The sequence below is a fragment of the Pseudophryne corroboree genome, chromosome 5, assembly GCF_028390025.1.
Source record: "Pseudophryne corroboree isolate aPseCor3 chromosome 5, aPseCor3.hap2, whole genome shotgun sequence".
Taxonomy (NCBI): domain Eukaryota; kingdom Metazoa; phylum Chordata; class Amphibia; order Anura; family Myobatrachidae; genus Pseudophryne; species Pseudophryne corroboree.
This window is the reverse complement of record NC_086448.1, coordinates 500,358,663-500,381,353: the sequence shown is the minus strand read 5'-3', so window position 1 is coordinate 500,381,353 and position 22,691 is coordinate 500,358,663. Positions and strand designations below refer to the sequence as shown.

General features: G+C 48.9%; 1 protein-coding gene across 2 annotated transcripts in view; it reads left to right on the top strand.

Annotated features, from left to right (window-relative positions):
• Positions 1–22,691, top strand: part of KDSR (3-ketodihydrosphingosine reductase) — a 130,463-nt gene that overhangs the window by 30,224 nt on the left and 77,548 nt on the right. For both annotated transcript variants that reach the window (XM_063923017.1, XM_063923018.1), the window contains exon 5: positions 10,405–10,470. In XM_063923017.1, coding sequence (XP_063779087.1) covers positions 10,405–10,470 — 66 coding nt within the window. The remainder of the gene's footprint in view (positions 1–10,404; positions 10,471–22,691) is intronic.

The following is a 22,691-nucleotide window of genomic DNA, read 5'->3' as shown; positions in this document are numbered from 1 at the left end:
TACCTTGCATCCCCCCATATGCTGCACTATATCCCCCCTTTATGCTGCACTACGTCACTACACTACATCCCCTCATATGCTTCCCTACATCACTACACTACATCCCCCTTTCTCTAACGTCCTAGTGGATGCTGGGGACTCCGTAAGGACCATGGGGAATAGACGGGCTCCGCAGGAGACAGGGCACTTTAAGAAAGAATTTGGATACTGGTGTGCTCTGGCTCCTCCCTCTATGTCCCTCCTCCAGACCTCAGTTTGAATCTGTGCCCGGACGAGCTGGGTGCTACTTAGTGAGCTCTCCTGAGCTTGCTATAAAAGAAAGTATTTTGTTAGGTTTTTTTTATTTTCAGAGAGATCTGCTGGCAACAGACTCTCTGCTATGTGGGACTGAGGGGAGAGAAGCAGCCCTACTCACTGAAGATAGGTCCTGCTTCTTAGGCTACTGGACACCATTAGCTCCAGAGGGATCGTACACAGGATCTCACCCTTTGTCGTCCGATCCCGGAGCCGCGCCGCCGTCCCCCTCGCAGAGCCGGAAGACAGAAGCCGGTGAAAGAAGCAAGAAGACTTCGAAATCGGCGGCAGAAGACTCCAGTCTTCATACTGAGGTAGCGCACAGCACTGGAGCTGTGCGCCATTGCTCCCACACTACGCCCACATACTCCAGTCACTGTAGGGTGCAGGGCGCAGGGGGGGGGGGGCGGCGCCCTGGGCAGCAATTAGAGACCTCTTGGCAATAGTGGGCATATATACAGTTGGGCACTGTATATATGCATGGGCCCCCGCCATATTTTTACACAGAAACGCGGGACAGAATCCCACCGCTGAGGGGGCGGGGCTTCTTCCTCAGCACTCACCAGCGCCATTTTCTCTCCACAGCTCCGCTGAGAGGAAGCTCCCCAGGCTCTCCCCTGCAGAAACACGGTAGAAGAGGGTAAAAAGAGAGGGGGGGCACATAATTAGGCGCAAAAACAGTATATACAGCAGCTACTGGGTTAACACTAAGTTACTGTGTGATTCCTGGGACATATAGCGCTGGGGTGTGTGCTGGCATACTCTCTCTCTGTCTCTCCAAAAGGCCTTGTGGGGGAACTGTCTTCAAAAAGAGCATCCCCTGTGTGTGTGGTGTGTCGGTACGCTTGTGTCGGCATGTTTGACGAGGAAGGCTATGTGGAAGCAGAGCGGGAGCAAATGAATGTGGGGTCGCCGCCGACACCCGATTGGATGGATATGTGGAAGGTTTTAAATGATAATGTTACTTCCTTGCATAAAAGGTTGGATAAAGCTGAAGCCTTAGGACAGCCGCGGTCTCAGCCCATGCCTGATCCTATGTCGCAGAGCCCGTCAGGGTCTCAGAAGCGCCCACTATCCCAAATTGTTGACACAGATATCGACACAGATTCTGACTCCAGTGTCGATTGCGATGATGCAAAGTTACAGCCTTAATTGGCTAAAGCCATCCGTTATATGATTATAGCAATGAAGGATGTGTTGCACATCACAGAGGAGGAAACCCCAGTCCCTGACAAGAGGGTTTATATGTATGGGGAAAAAAGGCAAGAGGTGACCTTTCCCCCTTCACATGAGCTAAATGAGTTATGTGAAAAGGCTTGGGAATCTCCAGATAAAAAACTGCAGATTTCCAAGAGGATGCTTATGGCGTATCCTTTCCCGCCAACGGACAGGTTACGCTGGGAATCCTCCCCTAGGGTAGACAAAGCTTTAACACGCTTATCCAAGAGGGTAGCCCTGCCGTCACAGGATACGGCCACCCTAAAAGATGCTGCGGATAGAAAGCAGGAGGGTACCCTGAAGTCCATTTATACACATTCAGGTACCTTACTAAGGCCGGCGATTGCGTCGGCCTGGATGTGTAGTGCTGTAGCAGCATGGACGGACACCTTATCTGAGGAACTTGATACCTTGGACAAGGATACTATATTACTGAGCCTGGGGCATATAAAAGACGCTGTCCTATATATGAGAGATGCTCAAAGAGACATTAGCCTACTGGGCTCTAGAATAAATGCAATGTCGATTTCTGCCAGAAGGGTCCTGTGGACTCGGCAATGGACAGGCGATGCCGACTCAAAAAGGCACATGGAGGTTTTACCTTACAAGGGTGAGGAGTTGTTTGGGGAGGGTCTCTCGGACCTGGTCTCCACAGCTACGGCTGGAAAGTCAAATTTTTTGCCATATGTTCCCTCACAACCTAAGAACGCACCGTATTACCAAATGCAGTCCTTTCAATCACAAAAAGGCAAGAAAGTCCGAGGTGCGTCCTTTCTTGCCAGAGGCAGGGGTAGAGCAAAGAAGCTGCACAATACAGCTAGTTCCCAGGAACAGAAGTCCTCCCCGGCTTCCACTAAATCCACCGCATGACGCTGGGGCTCCACAGGCGGAGCTAGGCCCGGTGGGGGCGTGTCTCCGAAATTTCAGCCACAAGTGGGTTCACTCCCAGGTGGATCCCTGGGCTATAGAGATTGTGTCTCAGGGATACAAGCTGGAATTCGAAGAGATGCCCCCTCACCGTTACCTCAAATCGGCCTTGCCAGCTTCCCCCTTAGAGAGGGAAATAGTGTTAACTGCAATTCACAAATTGTATCTTCAGCAGGTAGTGGTCAAGGTTCCCCTCCTTCAACAAGGAAAGGGTTACTATTCGACCATGTTTGTGGTACCGAAACCGGACGGTTCGGTCAGACCCATTTTGAATTTAAAATCCCTGAACATATACCTGAAAAGGTTCAAGTTCAAGATGGAATCGCTCAGAGCGGTCATCGCAAGCCTGGTAGGGGGGGATTTTATGGTGTCTCTGGACATAAAGGATGCTTACCTTCATGTCCCCATTTATCCACCTCATCAGGAGTACCTCAGATTTGTGATACAGGATTGTCATTACCAATTCCAGACGTTGCCGTTTGGTCTCTCCACGGCACCGAGAATATTTACCAAGGTAATGGCGGAAATGATGGTGCTCCTGCGACGGCAAGGAGTCACAATTATCCCATACTTGGACGATCTCCTCATAAAGGCGAGGTCCAGAGAGCAGTTGCTGATCAGCGTAGCACGCTCTCGGGAAGTGTTACAACAGCACGGCTGGATTCTAAATATTCCAAAGTCGCAGTTGATTCCTACGACTCGTCTCCCCTTCCTGGGCATGATTCTGGACACAGGCCAGAAGAGGGTTTATCTCCCGATGGAGAAGGCTCAGGAGCTCATGACACTGGTCAGAGACCTAATAAAACCAAAACAGGTGTCGGTGCATCACTGCACGTGAGTCCTGGGAAATATGGTGGCATCATACGAGGCCATTCCTTTCGGCAGGTTCCATGCGAGGACCTTTCAATGGGATCTGTTGGACAAGTGGTCCGGATCACATCTACAAATGCATCGGCTGATCACCCTATCCCCCAGGGCCAGGGTGTCTCTCCTGTGGTGGCTGCAGAGTGCTCACCTTCTCGAGGGCCGCAGATTCGGCATTCAGGACTGGGTCCTGGTGACCACGGACGCAAGCCTCCGAGGGTGGGGAGCAGTCACACAGGAAAGAAATTTCCAAGGTCTGTGGTCAAGTCAGGAGACTTGCCTTCACATCAATATCCTGGAACTAAGGGCCATATACAACGCCCTACGTCAAGCGGAGACCCTGCTTCGCGACCAATCGGTGCTGATTCAACCAGACAACATCACCGCAGTGGCTCATGTAAACCGCCAAGGCGGCACAAGGAGCAGGGTGGCGATGGCAGAAGCCACCAGAATTCTTCGCTGGGCGGAGAATCACGTAAGAGCACTGTCAGCAGTGTTCATTCCGGGAGTGGACAACTGGGAAGCAGACTTACTCAGCAGGCACGACCTCCACCCGGGAGAGTGGGGACTTCATCAAGAAGTCTTCACGCAGATTGCAAGTCGGTGGGAACTGCCACAAGTAGACATGATGGCATCCCGCCTCAACAAAAAGCTACAGAGGTATTGCGCCAGGTCAAGAGACCCTCAGGCGATAGCTGTAGACGCACTAGTGACACCGTGGGTGTTCCAGTCGGTCTATGTATTTCCTCCTCTTCCTCTCATACCCAAGGTGCTGAGAATCCTACGAAGAAGAGGAGTGAGAACAATACTCATTGTTTCGGATTGGCCAAGAAGGACTTGGTATCCAGAGCTGCAAGAAATGCTCACAGAGGACCCATGGCCTCTGCCTCTAAGACAGGACTTGTTGCAACAGTGGCCCTGTCTGTTCCAAGACTTACCGCGGCTGCGTTTGACGGCATGGCGGTTGAACGCCGGATCCTAGCAGAAAAAGGCATTCCGGATGAGGTTATTCCTACGCTGATAAAGGCTAGGAAGGACGTGACGGCTAAACATTATCACCGTATATGGCGAAAATATGTTGCTTGGTGTGAGGCCAGGAATGCCCCTACGGAGGAATTCCAGCTGGGCCGTTTCCTTCACTTCCTACAGTCGGGAGTGACTTTGGGCCTAAAATTGGGTTCCATTAAGGTCCAGATTTCGGCCCTATCCATTTTCTTTCAAAAAGAACTGGCTTCTCTACCTGAAGTTCAGACGTTTGTAATGGGAGTGCTGCATATTCAGCCCCCTTTTGTGCCTCCAGTGGCACCTTGGGATCTTAACGTGGTGTTGAGTTTCCTGAAGTCACACTGGTTTGAGCCACTTAAAACCGTGGAGTTAAAATTTCTCACGTGGAAGGTGGTCATGCTATTAGCCTTGGCTTCAGCTAGGCGTGTGTCAGAATTAGCGGCTTTGTCACATAAAAGCCCCTATCTGGTTTTCCATATGGACAGGGCAGAATTGCGGACCCGTCCGCAATTTCTGCCGAAAGTGGTGTCATCTTTTCATATGAACCAACCGATTGTGGTGCCTGTGGCTACTCGTGACTTGGAGGATTCCGAGTTACTAGATGTGGTCAGGGCTTTGAAGGTTTATGTAGCCAGAACGGCTAGAGTCAGGAAAACTGAGTCGCTGTTTATCCTGTATGCACCCAACAAGCTGGGTGCTCCTGCTTCAAAGCAAACTATTGCTCGCTGGATCTGTAACACGATTCAGCAGGCTCATTCTGCAGCTGGATTGCCGCTGCCAAAATTAGTAAAAGCCCATTCCACAAGGAAGGTGGGCTCTTCTTGGGCAGCTGCCCGAGGGGTCTCGGCATTACAGCTTTGCCGAGCAGCTACTTGGTCGGGTTCAAACACTTTTGCAAACTTCTACAAGTTTGATACCCTGGCTGAGGAGGACCTTGTGTTTGCTCATTCGGTGCTGCAGAGTCATCCGCACTCTCCCGCCCGTTTGGGAGCTTTGGTATAATCCCCATGGTCCTTACGGAGCCCCCAGCATCCACTAGGACGTTAGAGAAAATAAGATTTTACTTACCGGTAAATCTATTTCTCGTAGTCCGTAGTGGATGCTGGGCGCCCGTCCCAAGTGCGGACTTCTTCTGCAATGCTTGTATATAGTTATTGCTTACATAATGGTTATGTTTATAGTTGCATCAGGGTTGATCTGATGCTCTATGGTTATTCATACTGTTAACTGGGTAAGTTATCACAAGTTATACGGTGTGATTGGTGTGGCTGGTATGAGTCTTGCCCTGGATTCCAAAATCCTTTCCTTGTTCTGTCAGCTCTTCCGGCACAGTTTCTCTAACTGAGGTCTGGAGGAGGGACATAGAGGGAGGAGCCAGAGCACACCAGTATCCAATTTCTTTCTTAAAGTGCCCTGTCTCCTGCGGAGACCGTCTATTCCCCATGGTCCTTACGGAGTCCCCAGCATCCACTACGGACTACGAGAAATAGATTTACCGGTAAGTAAAATCTTATTTTATGCTGCACTTCATCACTACACTCTATCCCCCATATGCTTCTCTACATAATTGCACTACATCACTACACTACATCCCCCTCATATGCTGCCCTACATCACTGCACTACATTCCTACACTACATCCCCCTTATGCTGCACTACATCTCTACACTGCACCACACTACATCCGATATGAAAAGAAAGATGAGTCTGCACAGGTAAACCTATTAAGTATATTTGCTTTAATGTATGAAACCAATATGTTGAACTGTTTTATCACATACAATATAGTATTTTATTGGTGGTGCTCCCAGAATATTTTGTAGATCCAAGCTACACAAATCCAAGAGAGGAAGAAAAGACAAAACAGTCTTTATCAGCAATTATGTACATAAATTTTCTTCTTTCTAGGGGAGATACAGTTTCCAGTTCTGCATTCATGAGAAAGAAGGGGGGGGGGGGGGCAGCATGACTTTTACCATGAAACTTAACTTTTAATTCGAATCAAACTAAAAAAATAGAAACAATCGAGAGAGAGTTCCTAAAACATTTCTTATAGACAAATGTATTTTGTTATTGATTTATCAAAGGGGATACATCTTTCCTTGTACGCTAGTGTCTCTGACAATATCTTGCGTATGCTGACTAATCAAGCCAGCTTCAAATCATTTGCGTGAAAATATGAAATTAAAAATTATCGAGACTCATAATAATAATTTCATCAAATTGAATCTGCATCACTACACTACATCCCCTAATATGCTGCCCTACATCACTACACTACATCCCCCCCCTTTATGCTGCACTACATCTCTACACTGTACTACATCCCCACACTGCATCCCCTCATATGCTGCCCTACATCACTTTACTGCATTACATCCCCCCTTTATGCTGCACTACATCCCCTCATATGCTGCCCTACAATACTACACTATATCCCCTTTATGCTGCACTACATCTCTACACTGCACTACATCACTACACTACATCCCCTCATATGCTGCCCTACATAACTGCACTACATTCCTACACTACGTCACCCTTATGCTGCCCTACACCCCCCCATTATGCTGCCCTACATCACTACACTACATCCCCCCTTTAGGCTGCACTACATCCCTTCATATGCTGCTCTACATTACTACACTACAGTACATCCCCTTTATGCTGCACTACATCTCTACACTGCACTACATCACTACATCCCCTCATATGCTGCCCTACATAACTGCACTACATTCCTACACTACATCCCCCTTATGCTGCACTACATCACTACACTGATCTACATACCCACACTGCATCCCCTCATATGCTGCCCTACATCACTTTACTACATTACATCCCCCCCATATACTGCTCTACATCACTACACTGCAGTACATCCCCCTCATATGCTGCCATACATCACTGCACTACATTCCTACACTACATCACCCTTATGCTGCACTACACCCCCCCTTTATGCTGCCCTACATCACTACACTACATCCCCCCTTTATGCTGCACTACATCTCTACAATGCACTACTTCACTACACTACATCCCCTCATATCCTGCCCTACATCACTGCATTACATAACTACACTATGTCCCCTCTCATGCTGCCCTACGTCACTACACTACAGTACATACCCTCATATGCTGCCCTACATCACTGCACTACATCTCTACACTGCACTACATCACTACACTACATCCCATATGCTGCCCTACATCACTGCCCTACATTCCTACACTACACCCCCCCCTTTATGCTGCACTACGTCTCTACACTGTACTACATCACTACACTACATCCCCCCCCATATGCTGCCCTACATCATTGCACTACATCACTACAATACATTCCCTTATGTGCTGCCCTACATCACTGCACTACAGTCTTACGCTACATCCCCCTTATGCTGCACTACATTACTACACTGCACTGACATTCCCCACAATAATATTAACATATTGAATGCCTCCCTTAACATGACCTTACCACAATAAAATCCGTACGTGGCATGACTGCCTGCGATTTGGCAAATTCATCAGCAAATGGGAATAATGAGCGGAGAGCATTATGGTTTTAGTAGTCATTCATTTATATTCTTAACCTATTTCAGGAACAAAATGACTACAGCTTCCACAATTTTAACAGGCTAGGAGAGAATTTTTTTTTAATAGCTTGGAAAGCACTGATTTGTCCACTGAGATTAGCATTCGCAACAGATATCACTTGCCAAAACGGGCTCAGCTGTAATGCTGACTACAGTACACGGATGGCGTCTACAGGGTCGACATTCTATAATGAGTCACTCAGACTCATTAGTACTGCTTATTTCTCTGGTTGTGGACCCTTATTTTGCGGCAGACCCCAGGTCCGCTACTGATGGGCAGTGAAATTTTTCAGCAGAATTGACGTGGGTTTAATTTAATATTAATACTATGGGCTCATTTACAGTATATGGTTTTTGCTAAATTGTTTTGTACACTACCATTTTCAGTTGAGAATGTGGCAGCTGAAACCAACTGCATTTTCACCAACAGGAAATGGCTTAGAGTAGGTACACATCAGTCTCATATCGGCACAATTTGCTATATTGGAACGACAAATTGTGCATAACGTCTGATATGCAGGTTCAGTTGCGCGCTTCTGTTACTCGCATACAACATCTTCTCGTCATCCATGCTGCACCGTCATCCGGACGACATTGCGTGCGGCGCTGTGCATATTAATGAAGGACAGAATGACCTACCGTTCCTTCGTTCATTAAATCGTGTGATTTGTACGGCAAGTCGGGATGGTCCAGGATGAAGGGAAATTGTCCCGACCTTCAGTCCGATCGTTCTGATGTGCACCCACCCTTACAGTTCTGTAACTCCTGGTAATAGGCCTGTCAGACTGCTGAGTGAGCACCCAGTTTGCATAGCATATCTTGCTCTGCACCTGACCAGAATGGATACACCCTGATGCCCTTATTCAGATTTGTGCGATTCTGGCACCTGGAGAGGTGGGAAGGTGCAGTCTACCGTTAGCCAAGTACAGTAAGGGCATGTTTGTTTAATTTTGAGCACATGCATAATGGTTATTTATTAGTTGCACATACTGTAAGGGTCTGTACACACGGTGAGATTTTTTTCTTACGATTTTGACTATATAATCAAAATCGAAAGAAAAGTTAGTGCAGATCGCAAGGTGAAAGTCGCCTTGCGATCCCGATTCGATGCCGATGCGCGGTCCCGCGTGGTCGGCATCGCAAGAATAGATAGACTGTGCAGGCAAGTCAATTTTGACTATCTCTATAGAAGAGTGTCAAAATTGACACTTAGCCAAAATCGCACATAGGGAATCATTCTGACCCGCTCGCTGCTGTTTATCGCAGCCGAGCGAACGGGTCTCGCGCCGGCGCATGCTAGACGGCCGAAGGCCGTAGCAGGGATGCGATCGCCTCTGCCTGATTGACAGGCAGAGGCGGTCGCTGGGCGGGAGGGGGCAGAACGGCGGCGTTTGGCCAGCTGTTTTGTAGGCGCGGTCCGACCAACACAGGCATGTCCGGACCGAATGGGGGGCAGGTCGCAGCGGCTGCGTGATGTCACACGCAGCCGCTGCAGCCAGCGGCAGCGACAAACAACTCCCGGCCAGCCGCAGGAGCTGCGCTGGCCGGGAGTTACTCCTGAAATACAAAAGCATAGCCGCTGTGCGATGCTTTTGTATTTGTGCGGGGGGTGGGGGGCGCATCACTGACATGCGGGGCGGATCGTAGCATTCTGAGGGCCTGATCGTAGCTGTGCTAAATTTAGCACAGCTACGATCAACTCGGAATGACCCCCCCTAGTCAGTATCGCAAGCACACTCATTTATGTGCTTGCGATACTGACTATACGTGCCGATCTAGCCCCTGTCGCATAGTGAGAATCGGGCATAAGTGTGATTATTTGTAGGTGGTCAGGGGGCAGGTGTGATTGATTTGTAGCGAATGCATTACTGACACTGCTGGATTGTTTGTTTATTTACTTTTTTCTTTTGTTGCTTGAAATTATATTATGCTTTTGTGTGTTTGCTAGCATTTTTACCCTTTTATACTTCAGACAGATAATTGTTTTTGCTTGTGTTTTTAAGTGTCCATTGATGCCGATTTTGTCAACTTGTAGTTTGCAAACAAAGCAGCATTGTTTAAATAATGAGCAGAAGTGTATATGATGCATAGGCGGTCATAAACCGAGCGCAGATGTTCTCCATGTGGAGTGGTACAGAACTTGTGATGTGGTACTGTTAAAGCATGCTTTTTTTCTTTTGCATAAATCATGCCAAATTTGCACCTAACCGCGTGATCCAGGGCCTCTACATTTATTACATTTTATTTTATGTAGGAGTGGATGGGGGTGCATACGGACAGCAGCAAAGATCTTTTGTTTTTGCCCTTGCTCTCCGACTTCACTGTACGCAGTATAAATGACAGACAAAAGGCCGTAGATCTAGGCTTGGCACAGCACATCCTACCTGTGGTTTATTAACATGGTGAAACTTAATAGTTTATCCTCCTTTTCAGTGCATTTTGTTAAGTACTTAATGCCATTTTAAAAACTTGTTTTCTTTCCTCTTGCAAGGTGGTGTTGTGTATCTCTGTTGATATAGCCAAAGATTATAGACAGGTGGAAAGTGTCATAAAACAGGTAAGGACTAAACTTCTGTAGTTCTGTACTTCATTTGCTAGTCCCACGGCTAATTTGGTAAGCAGCATTTGTATAAATTTGTACCACTCATCATTTGCCTTAATGGTTTTCTAGTAATGAACATAGGAATAGCCCTGAATTGTGCCTGTTACCTTCCCACAGGAAAAACATCTGTTTTACGCACTGTAAAAGAAAGTATCCTTTTATATAGCACTAATTTATTTACATAGCGCTTACAGAGAATGTTTAATCACTCACATAAGTTCCTGCCCCAGAACCGTTTACCTTATGAAACACATAGACTAGGGTCCGCTTTGTCGGAGGCCAAGTAACCTACAAGTGTGTTTCTGGACTGTGACAGAAGGGAAGTACTTGTGTAAATCCACACACACTAACGGGACATACAGGGCCTTATGTAGTAGCCTGTGAGATGCAGGGACGGACACCGTTCCAGTGAGTTATCTTATTCTTAAAGAGGCGATAATTTAAAGGCAAAAGGAGGTTGTTTGCTGCCGGAATCTTACCCATCAGCACCACACAGGCTATTAAATATGCCTGCAGACTCCACTCAGATAGGGCCCTGGTCAGAATTAAACCCATGGTACCAGTGTTATGTGGCAGTAATGCTAACCACTGTGCCTTTATCTTTTATCCATCTGGGGGACGCTGCACACTTACTAATGGGTTAGAGTGTGTGAGTATGAAGTTTGGCACAGAACCTATAAAAACGAACTCCTCCCCCCCCCCCCTTCCCCCCTCTAATTTCTCCCATCTACAGTCTCTCCCAGAACTATCCTCAGTTTCTCTTACGTTCTAGGGGATACTGGGAATCCATTTAGTACCATGGGGTATAGACGGGTCCACTAGGGGCCGTGGGCACTTTAAGAATTTGATAATGTGCGCTGGCTCCTCCCTCTATGCCCCTCCTACCAGACTCGGTTCAGAAAATGTGCGCGGAGGAGCCGGTCACGCTTATGGAAGTTCCTGAAGAGTTTTCTGCATTTGTTTTATCTGTTATTTTCAGGCAGGACTGGATGGCACCAGCCCGCCTGCTTCGTGGGACTTAGGGGGGGGGGGGGACGGCCCAACCTCTTGAAGGGTTAATGGTCCCGTACCCCGCTGACGGGACAGTAGCTCCTGTGGGAACTATTCGCAAGCCCCACCACAGCGAGCGTACATTCACTCAGCATGCCACCACCCCTAACTGAGCCGGAAGATTGAAGAGTGGTGAGTATTAAGCCGGCATCCCGGTTAGCGGATCACCGCCCATTATGGCGGCATGAGGGTGCGGAGACACACGGCTTCTACATGGGGCGGCAGGGTCTCCAGACTCGGTACACAGTGCAGATGCACAGCTTCTGAGGGGGCGAATTGAGTTTCAGTACACTAGATGTGTACACAGTACCCAGACTGGCATTACAGACTTAAAAGGGGACTGACTCCATTTTAGGCACTAAATCACCTCAGCCAGTATAAAAAAGAGCAGGAAGACCGCACGCCATTGAAGGGGCGGGGCTTCACTATGAGCGAATCCAGCAGCTCACCAGCGCCATTTTCCCTCTGCAGTAGACACAGACGCTGACTGACAGGGATGCGCAGCTCCTCCAACGAGACTCCAGATTACCTCAGTAGTACCAGGGGGTCATCGCAGGCGGGGAAAGCGATTATTAGTGTACTGAGTCCCTAATCTCGGTACTTAGTCTGCGACCTGGCTAAGCTTTGCATTAGTGGTAAGGGTGCTATGTGCTGGCTTCATAGATCACTGTGTCTCCCTGGAAGTGCTCTTTTTGGGTTAATTGTGCATTTAACCTTTTCCTGTGTGTGTGAGCTGTCACTGTTACAGATGTCAGTCAAAAAGTGTGTTTCATGTAAGGCACAGTGTTCCTCTTCTCCAAGGGGTTCACCACTGTGTACTCTGTGTAGTGTACCTTCCCAGGCTAGCGGGGCAGAACCAGCATGGCTGGACTCCATTAAGGGAACGATTTCCAGTATATCTAATAAATTGTCCCGCAATGAGAAAGAGACGCAATACTTAAGGCAGTCTATGGATGAGTTTATGAACTTTGGCCCATATCCTGCAGTCTGACTCTGATGATAAAGGATCAGACATGGAGGAGGGGGAGGTGGATTCAGAGGTGGGGAGGCTACTCTGTCACAGGGAATAGAGGCTCTCATAGAGCCTATCAGAGACGTTCTGCAGATCCCTGATAAGGTGACAGATGGGAGTGAGGAATCTTATTTTCTCTAACGTCCTAAGTGGATGCTGGGGACTCCGTAAGGACCATGGGGAATAGCGGCTCCGCAGGAGACTGGGCACATCTAAAGAAAGCTTTAGGACTATCTGGTGTGCACTGGCTCCTCCCCCTATGACCCTCCTCCAAGCCTCAGTTAGATTTCTGTGCCCGACGAGAAGGGTGCACACTAGGGGCTCTCCTGAGCTTCTTAGTGAAAGTTTTAGTTTAGGTTTGTTATTTTCAATGAGACCTGCTGGCAACAGGCTCACTGCATCGAGGGACTAAGGGGAGAAGAAGCGAACTCACCTGCGTGCAGAGTGGATTGGGCTTCTTGGCTACTGGACATTAGCTCCAGAGGGACGATCACAGGTTCAGCCTGGATGGGTCCCGGAGCCGCGCCGCCGGCCCCCTTACAGAGCCAGAAGAGCGAAGAGGCCCGGAGAAAGCGGCGGCAGAAGACGTTCCTGTCTTCAAATAAGGTAGCGCACAGCACTGCAGCTGTGCGCCATTGCTCTCAGCACACTTCACACTCCGGTCACTGAGGGTGCAGGGCGCTGGGGGGGGCGCCCTGAGACGCAATAAAACATGACAGAAATACCTTACATGGCAAAAAATGCATCACATATAGCTCCTGGGCTATATGGATGCATTTAACCCCTGCCAGAATATACAAAAAACCGGGAGATAAGGCCGCCGAAAAGGGGGCGGAGCCTATCTCCTCAGCACACTGGCGCCATTTTCCCTCACAGCTCAGTTGGAGGGAAGCTCCCTGGCTCTTCCCTGCACTACAGAAAGGGTTAAAAAAAGAGAGGGGGGCACTATTTAGGCGCAGTATTAAAACATACAGCAGCTATAAGGGGAAAAACACTTATATAAGGTTATCCCTGTATATATATAGCGCTCTGGTGTGTGCTGGCATACTCTCCCTCTGTCTCCCCAAAGGGCTAGTGGGGTCCTGTCCTCTATCAGAGCATTCCCTGTGTGTGTGCTGTGTGTCGGTACGTTTGTGTCGACATGTATGAGGAGAAAAATGATGTGGAGACGGAGCAGAGTGTCTGTAACAGTGATGTCACCCCCTAGGGGGTCGACACCTGAGTGGATGTACTGTTGAAAATTACGTGACAGTGTCAGCTCTATATAAAAAAACAGTGGTTGACATGAGACAGCCGGCTACTCAGCTTGTGCCTGTCCAGACGTCTCATAGGCCGTCAGGGGCTCTAAAGCGGCCGTTACCTCGGATGGCAGATACAGACGCCGACACGGATACTGACTCCTGTGTCGACGGTGAAGAGACAACCGTGATTTCCAGTAGGGCCACACGTTACATGATTGAGACAATGGCAAATGTTTTTATACATTTCTGATAATACGAGTACCACCAAAAAGGGGTATTATGTTCGGTGAGGGAAAAACTACCTGTAGTTTTCCTGAATCTGAGAAATAAAATGAGGTGTGTGATGATGCGTGGGTTTCCCCCCGATAACAATTGATAATTTCTTAAAAAGTATTGGCTGCATACCCTTTCCCGCCAGAGGTTAGGGTGCGTTGGGAAACACCCCCTAGGGGGGATAAGGCGCTCACACGCTTGTAAGAACAAGGGCTCTACCCTCTCATGAGATGGCCGCCCTTAAGGATCCTGCTGATAGAAAGCAGGAGGGTATCCAAAAAGGTATTTACACACATACTGGTGTTATACTGCGACCAGCTATCGCCTCAGCCTGGAGGTGCAGTGCTGGGTGGGCATGGTCGGATTCCCTGACTGGAAATATTAGGATAGTATATTATTGCCTATAGAGCATTTAAAAGATGCATTTCTATATATGCATGATGCACAGCGGAATAATTGCCGACTGGCATCAAGTATGAGTGCGTTGTCCAATTCTACCAGTAAAATGGTCAGGTGATGCAGATTCCAAACGGCATTTGGAAGTATTGCCTTTGAAAGGGGACATTTGGGGTCGGTCTTTTAGACCTGGTGGCCACGGCAACAGCTGGGAAATCCACGTTTGTACCCCAGGTCGCCTCTCAAAATAAGACGCCGTATTATCAGGCGCAGTCTTTTGTTGGCAAGCGGACAAAAGGTTCCTCTTTTCTGCTCGTGACAGAGGGAGAGGAAAAAGGCTGCAGAGATCAGCCAGTTCCCAGGAACAGAAACCCTTTCCCGCCTCTGCCAAGCCCTCAGTATGACGCTAGGGCTTTACAAGCTCAGGCACGGTGGGGGCCCGTTCTCAATGAATTTCAGTGCGCAGTGGGCTCACTCGCAAGTAGACCCCTGGATCCTTCAGGTAATATCTCAGGGGTACATATTGGAATTCGAGACGTCTCCCCCTCGCCGTTTCCAAAAGTCGGCTTTACCGACGTCTCCCTCTGACAGGGAGGCAGTTTTGGAAGCCATTCACAAGCTGTATTCCCAGCAGGTGATAATCAAGGTACCCCTCCTGCAACAGGGAACGGGGTATTATTCCACACTATTGTGGTACCGAAGCCGGACGGCTCGGTGAGACCGATTCTAAATCTAAAATCTTTGAACACTTACATACAGAGGTTCAAATTCAAGATTGAGTCACTCAGAGCAGTGATTGCGAACCTGGAAGAAGGGGACTACATGATGTCTCGGGACATCAAGGATGCTTACCTTCATGTCAAAATTTACCCTTCTCACCAAGGGTACCTCAGGTTTATGGTACAGAACTGTCACTATCAGTTCAGACGCTGCCGTATGGATGGTCCACGGCACCCCGGGTCTTTACCAAGGTAATGGCCGAAATGATGATATTCCTTCAGAGGAAGGGAATTTTAGTTATCCCTTACTTGGACAATTCCCTGATAAGGGTAAGATCCAGGGAACAGTTGGAGGTCGGTGTAGCACTATCTCAGGTAGTGTTGCTGCAGCACGGTTGGATTCTCAATATTCCAAAATCGCAGCTGGTTCCGACGACTTGTCTTCTGTTCCTAGGGATGATCCTGGACACAGTCCAGAAAAAGGTGTTTCTCCCGGAGGAAAAAGCCAGGGAGTTATCCGAGCTAGTCAGGAACCTCCTAAAACCGAGCCAAGTCTCAGTGCATCAATGCACAAGGGTTCTTGGTAAAATGGTGGCTTCCTACGAAGCAATCCCATTCGGCAGATTCCACGCAAGAACTTTCCAGTGGGACCTGCTGGACAAATGGTCCGGGTCGCATCTTCAGATGCATCAGCGGATAACCCTGTCACCAAGGACAAGGGGTCCCTCCTGTGGTGGTTGCAGAGTGCTCATCTTCTAGAGGGCCGCAGATTCGGCATTCAGGACTGGGTCCTGGTAACCACGGATGCCAGCCTGCGAGGCTGGGGAGCAGTCACACAGGGAAGGAATATCCAGGACTTATGGTCAAGCCTGGAGACATCACTTCACATAAATATCCTGAAGCTAAGGGACATTTACAATGCTCTAAGCTTAGCAAGACCTCTGCTTCAAGGTCAGCCGGTGTTGATCCAGTCGGACAACATCACGGCAGTCACCCACGTAAACAGACAGGGTGGCACAAGAAGCAGGAGGGCAATGGCAGAAGCTGCAAGGATTCTTCGCTGGGTGGAAAATCATGTGATAGCACTGTCAGCAGTATTCATTCCGGGAGTGGACAACTGGGAAGCAGACTTCCTCAGCACGATCTCCACCCGGGAGAGTGGGGACTTCACCCAGAAGTCTTCCACATGATTATAAACGGTTGGGAAAAACTCGACAGGTATTGCGCCAGGTCCAGGGACCCTCAGGCAATATCTGTAGACGCTCTGGTAACACCGTGGGTGTACCAGTCAGGGTATGGGTTCCCTCCTCTGCCTCTCATACCCAAGGTACTGAGATTGATAAGATGGAGAGGAGTAAGCACTATATTCGTGGCTCCGGATTGGCCAAGAAGGACTTGGTAACCGGAACTTCAAGAGATGCTCACGGAGGATCCGTGGCCTCTACCTCTAAGAAGGGACCTGCTCCAGCAAGGACCCTGTCTGTTCCAAGACTTACCGCGGCTGCGTTTGACGGCATGGCGGTTGAACGCCGGATCCTGAAAAAAAAAAAGGCATTCCGGATGAAGTCATCCCTATCCTGATCAAAGCCAGGAAGGATGTAACCGCAAAAACATTATCACCGCAATTGGCGAAAATATGTTGCGTGGTGCGAGGCCAGTAAGGCCCGACGGTGGAAATTCAACTGGGTCGATTCCTACATTTCCTGCAAACAGGAGTGTCTATGGGCCTGAAATTGGGGTCCATTAAGGTTCAAATTTCGGCCCTGTCAATTTTCTTCCAAAAAGAACTAGCTTCAGTCCCTGAAGTTCAGACGTTTGTAAAAGGGGTACTGCATATACAGCCTCCTTTTGTGCCTCCAGTGGCACTTTGGGATCTCAATGTAGTTTTGGGTTCCAAAAGTCACATTGGTTTGAACCACTTAAATCTGTGGAGTTAAAATATCTCACATGGAAAGTGGTCATGCTGTTGGCCCTGGCCTGGGCCAGGCGCGTGTCAGAATTGGCGGCTTTATCCTGAAATAGCCCTTATCTGATGTTCCATTCGGACAGGGCGGAATTGAGGACTCGTCCTCAGTTTCTCCCTAAGGTGGTTTCAGCGTTTCACCTGAACCAACCTATTTGTGGTGCCTGCGGCTACTAGGGACTTGGAGGACTCCAAGTTGCTAAACGTTGTCAGGGCCCTGAAAATATATGTTTCCAGGAGGGCTGGAGTCAGGAAATCTGACTCGCTGTTTATCCTGTATGCACCCAACAAGCTGGGTGCTCCTGCTTCTAAGCAGACTATTTCTCGTTGGATTTGTAGTACAATTCAGCTTGCACATTCTGTGGCAGGCCTGCCACAGCCAAAAATCTGTAAATGCCCACTCCACAAGGAAGGTGGGCTCATCTTGGGTGGCTGCCCGAGGGGTCTCGGCTTTACAACTTTGCCGAGCAGCTACTTGGTCAGGAGCAAATACCTTTGTAAAATTCTACAAAATTGATACCCTGGCTGAGGAGGACCTGGAGTTCTCTCATTTGGTGCTGCAGAGTCATCCGCAATCTCCCGCCCGTTTGGGAGCTTTGGTATAATCCCCATGGTCCTTACGGAGTCCCCAGCATCCACTTAGGACGTTAGAGAAAATAAGAATTTACTTACCGATAATTCTATTTCTCGTAGTCCGTAGTGGATGCTGGGCGCCCATCCCAAGTGCGGATTGTCTGCAATACTGGTACATAGTTATTGTTACCAATAAATCGGGGTAGTGAGCCATCTTTTCTAGAGGCTCCTCTGTTATCATGCTGTTAACTGGGTTCAGATCACAAGTTGTACAGTGTGATTGGTGTGGCTGGTATGAGTCTTACCCGGGATTCAAAATCCTTCCTTATTGTGTACGCTCGTCCGGGCACAGTATCCTAACTGAGGCTTGGAGGAGGGTCATAGGGGGAGGAGCCAGTGCACACCAGATAGTCCTAAAGCTTTCTTTAGATGTGCCCAGTCTCCTGCGGAGCCGCTATTCCCCATGGTCCCCATGGTCCTTACGGAGTCCCCAGCATCCACTACGGACTACGAGTAAATTCTTATTTTAATGTAAAAAAGAAATCCTCAGTCACTTTTCCTGTGTCAAAGGAATTGAATACCCTGTTTGAAGAACTGTGGGTTAATCCTGATAGGAAATTTCAAATCTTAAGAGGTTGCTTTCATCTTTTCCTTTTCCTCCTGAGGCTAGGAAAAAATGGGACTATCCACCGATAGTGGATGAATCAGTATCCAGGCTGTCATGAAAAATTGTATTGCCTGTCCCGAGTACAACCTCCCTGAAAGACACAGCTGATTGCAGAATTGAGACCACACTGAAATCCTTGTATACAGCTGCGGGGGTGGCCCAGAGACCCGCTGTAGCATGTGGGTGGATTACTAAAGCCATTGCCAAATGGTTGGATAACCTAATTGAGGGGTTAAATACCTTTTCTCTTACGTCCTAGAGGATGCTGGGGACTCCGTAAGGACCATGGGGTATAGACGGGCTCCGCAGGAGATAGGGCACCTAAAAAGAACTTTGACTATGGGTGTGCACTGGCTCCTCCCTCTATGCCCCTCCTCCAGACCTCAGTTAGATCTTGTGCCCAGAGGAGAAAGGGTACAATGCAGAGAGCTCTCCAGAGTTTTCTGTTTTAAAGAATTTTGTTAGGTTTTTTATTTTCAGGGAGTCCTGTTGGCAACAGGCTCCCTGCATCGTGGGACTGAGGAGAGAGAAACAGAGCTGGCTTGTCAAGTTGGGCACTGTTTCTAAGGCTACTGGACACCATTAGCTTCAGAGGGAGTCGGAACACAGGTCTCACCTGGGGTTCGTCCCGGAGCCTCGCCGCCGTCCTCCTCACAGATGCCGAAGATAGAAGCCAGGTGAGTATGAGAAGGCAAGAAGACATCAGGCGGCAGAAGACATCAGATCTTCATGAGGTAAGCGCGCAGCGGTAAGCTGCGCGCCATTGCTCCCAGTACACACACACAAGCAGGCACTGAAGGGTGCAGGGCGCAGGGGGGGGGGGGCGCCCTGGGCAGCAATAATCCTCATTTTGTGGCAATATAAGCAGGATTAGGCTGTGGCACAGTAAATCCACAAATCCCCCGCCATTTTTTATATAAGTTTACTGGGACCGAAGCCCGCTGTCGGGTGGGCGGGGCTTGATCCTCAGCACTAACCAGCGCCATTTTCTCCACAGAAACTGCATGAGGAAAGGCTGGCTCCCTGATCTCTCCCCTGCTGAACGTCACAGGCTGGAAAAAAGAGAAGGGGGGCACTTTGGAGACGCAGTGAGTGGGAATTAAGGCTAATATATATATATATATATATATATATATATATATATATATATATATATAGCGCTATCTGGTATATATATTCCAGTGTTTTTAAGTGCTGGTGTGTGCTGGCATACTCTCTCTCTGTCTCTCCCTCCTAAGGGCCTGGTTGGGGTTTTGTCCCCTTATAGGTTAATCCCTGTGTGTGTGGGGTGTCGGTACGTGTGTGTCGACATGTCTGAGGCGGAAGGCTTCTCTAAGGAGGCGGTGGAGCAAATGAGTGGTGTGTCCCCGTCGGTTGTGCCGACTCCGGATTGGATGGACATGTGGCATATGTTGAATGCAAGTGTGGCATCTTTACATAAAAGGCTTGATAAGGCTGAATTAGTGGGGACATCAGGGGGTCAATCCTCAGATTGGACCGACTCACAGGGCCCGTCGGGGTCTCAAAAGCGTCCCTTTAACACAAGACACTACTACCGACACGGATTCTGACTCCAGTGTTGACTACGACGAAGTAAAATTGCACCCTAGGGTGAATAAAACCATTCAGTGTATGATTGTGGCAATAAGGGATGTGTTACATATTGAGGATGAACCCTTGGTCCCCGACACAAGGGTACACATGTTTAAGGAAAAGAAACAGATTATTAATTTTCCCACATCTCATGAATTAAATGATTTCTTTGGAAAAGCTTGGGAGACTCCGGAAAAGAGACCGCAGATCCCCAAAAGAATTTATATGGCATACCCCTTCCCTAAGCAGGACAGGGAGATTTGGGAATCATCCCCCACTGTGGACAAGGCCCTGACGCGCTTGTCCAAGAAAGTGGCGCTACCGTCTCCTGACACAGCGGCCCTTAAGGACCCTGCAGATCGCAGGCAAGAAACTACCTAAGTGTATTTCTTTTCATACGGGGGCTGTGCTAAGACCGACAATTGCGTTGGCATGGGTGTGTATCGCAATTGCAGCTTGGACAGATGAGCTGACAGATCAATTTTATAATATGGATAAGGATACTATATTCTTAACTCTAGCCCATATAAAAGACGCAGTCTTATTTATGAGGGATGCCCAAAGGGACATTGGATTGCTGGCTTCTAGGGCCAATGCCATGTCTATCTCAGCGAGAAGATCCTTATGGACTCGCCAATGGACGGGTGATGCGGATTCCAAAAAACATTTGGAAGTACTACCCTATAAGGGTGATGTATTGTTTGGGGATGGGCTGACGGACCTGGTTTCCACAGCTACAGCAGGTAAATCAAATTTTTTACCATATATTCCCCAACAGCAAAAGAAAGTAACACCCTATCAGATGCAGTCCTTTCGGTCGCACAAGTCCAAAAGAGGTCAGGGATCCTCTTTTGGACTTGTGGGCAGAGGCAAAAGAGCACCTGCTTCGGCAGGTGCCCAGGAACAAAAGTCCTCCACGGCTGCTCCAAAACCCACAGCATGACGCTGGGGCTCCCCTGAGGGAGTCCGCACCGGTGGGGGCACGTCTTCGACTTTTCAGTCAGGCCTGGGTCAGATCAGACCTGGGTGTTGACCCAGGGTGTTGGAAATAGTTTCCCAGGGGTACAAACTGGAATTCGACGAGGTGCCCCCGCGCTGATTTTTCAAATCGGCCCTACCAGCTTCCACATCGGAAAGGGATGTAGTGTTAGCTGCAATTCAAACGCTGTGTATACAGCAAGTGATAATCAAGGTTCCCCTGCACCAGCAGGGAAGAGGTTACTACTCAACCCTATTTCTCTGACGTCCTAGTGGATGCTGGGAACTCCGTAAGGACCATGGGGAATAGACTGCTCCGCAGGAGACTGGGCACATCTAAAGAAAGATTTAGGACTATCTGGTGTGCACTGGCTCCTCCCCCTATGACCCTCCTCCAAGCCTCAGATAGATTTCTGTGCCCGGCCGAGCTGGATGCACACTAGGGGCTCTCCTGAGCTCCTAGAAAGAAAGTATAGTTTAGGTTTTTTATTTTACAGTGAGACCTGCTGGCAACAGGCTCACTGCACCGAGGGACTAAGGGGAGAAGAAGCGAACCTACCTAAGTGGTGGTAGCTTGGGCTTCTTAGGCTACTGGACACCATTAGCTCCAGAGGGATCGAACACAGGACCCGACCTCGTTGTCCGTTCCCGGAGCCGCGCCGCCGTCCCCCTTACAGAGCCAGAAGCAAGAAGGTCCGGAAAATCGGCGGCTGAAGACTTCTATCTTCTCCAAGGTAGCGCACAGCACTGCAGCTGTGCGCCATTGCTCCTCATGCACACCACACACTGCGGTCACTGATGGGTGCAGGGCGCTGGGGGGGGGCGCCCTGAGCAGCAATAAATAGCACCTTGGCTGGCAAACTGACACCATATATAGCCCCAGGGGCTATATAGGTGTATATTAACCTCTGCCAGAATTATTAAAATAGCGGGAGAAAGCCCGCCGAAAAAGGGGCGGAGCCATCTCCCTCAGCACACTGGCGCCATTTTCCCTCACAGCTCAGCTGGAAGGATCGCTCCCTGGCTCTCCCCTGCAGTCCTGCACTACAGAAAGGGTTAAAAAGAGAGGGGGGCACAAAAATTAGGCGCAGTATATTATAATAATGCAGCTATAAGGGAAAACACTCTCTATAGGTGATATCCCTGTGATATATAGCGCTCTGGTGTGTGCTGGCATACTCTCCCTCTGTCTCCCCAAAGGGCTTTGTGGGGTCCTGTCCTCTGTCAGAGCATTCCCTGGGTGTGTGCTGTGTGTCGGTACTGCTGTGTCGACATGTATGATGAGGAAAATGATGTGGAGGCGGAGCAAATGCCTGTGAATGTGATGTCACCCCCTGCGGGGTCGACACCTGTGTGGATGGACTTATTGAAGGTGTCAACTCCTTACACAAAAGGTTTGACGACATAGGACAGCCGGCTACTCAGCTTGTGCCTGTTCCAGCGTATCAAATGTCATCAGGGGCTTTAAAACGCCCGCTACAGATGTCGACACGGATACCGACTCCAGTGTCGACGACGATGAGACTAGTGTACCCTCCAATAGGTCCACCCGTTACATGATTGAGGCAATGAAAAATGTATTACACATTTCTGATAATACCCCAGGTACCACAAAAAATGGTATTATGTTTGGTGAGAAAAAACTACCTGTAGTTTTTCCTGCATCTGAGAAATTAATATGAGGTGTGTGAGGAAGCGTGGTCTTCCCCCG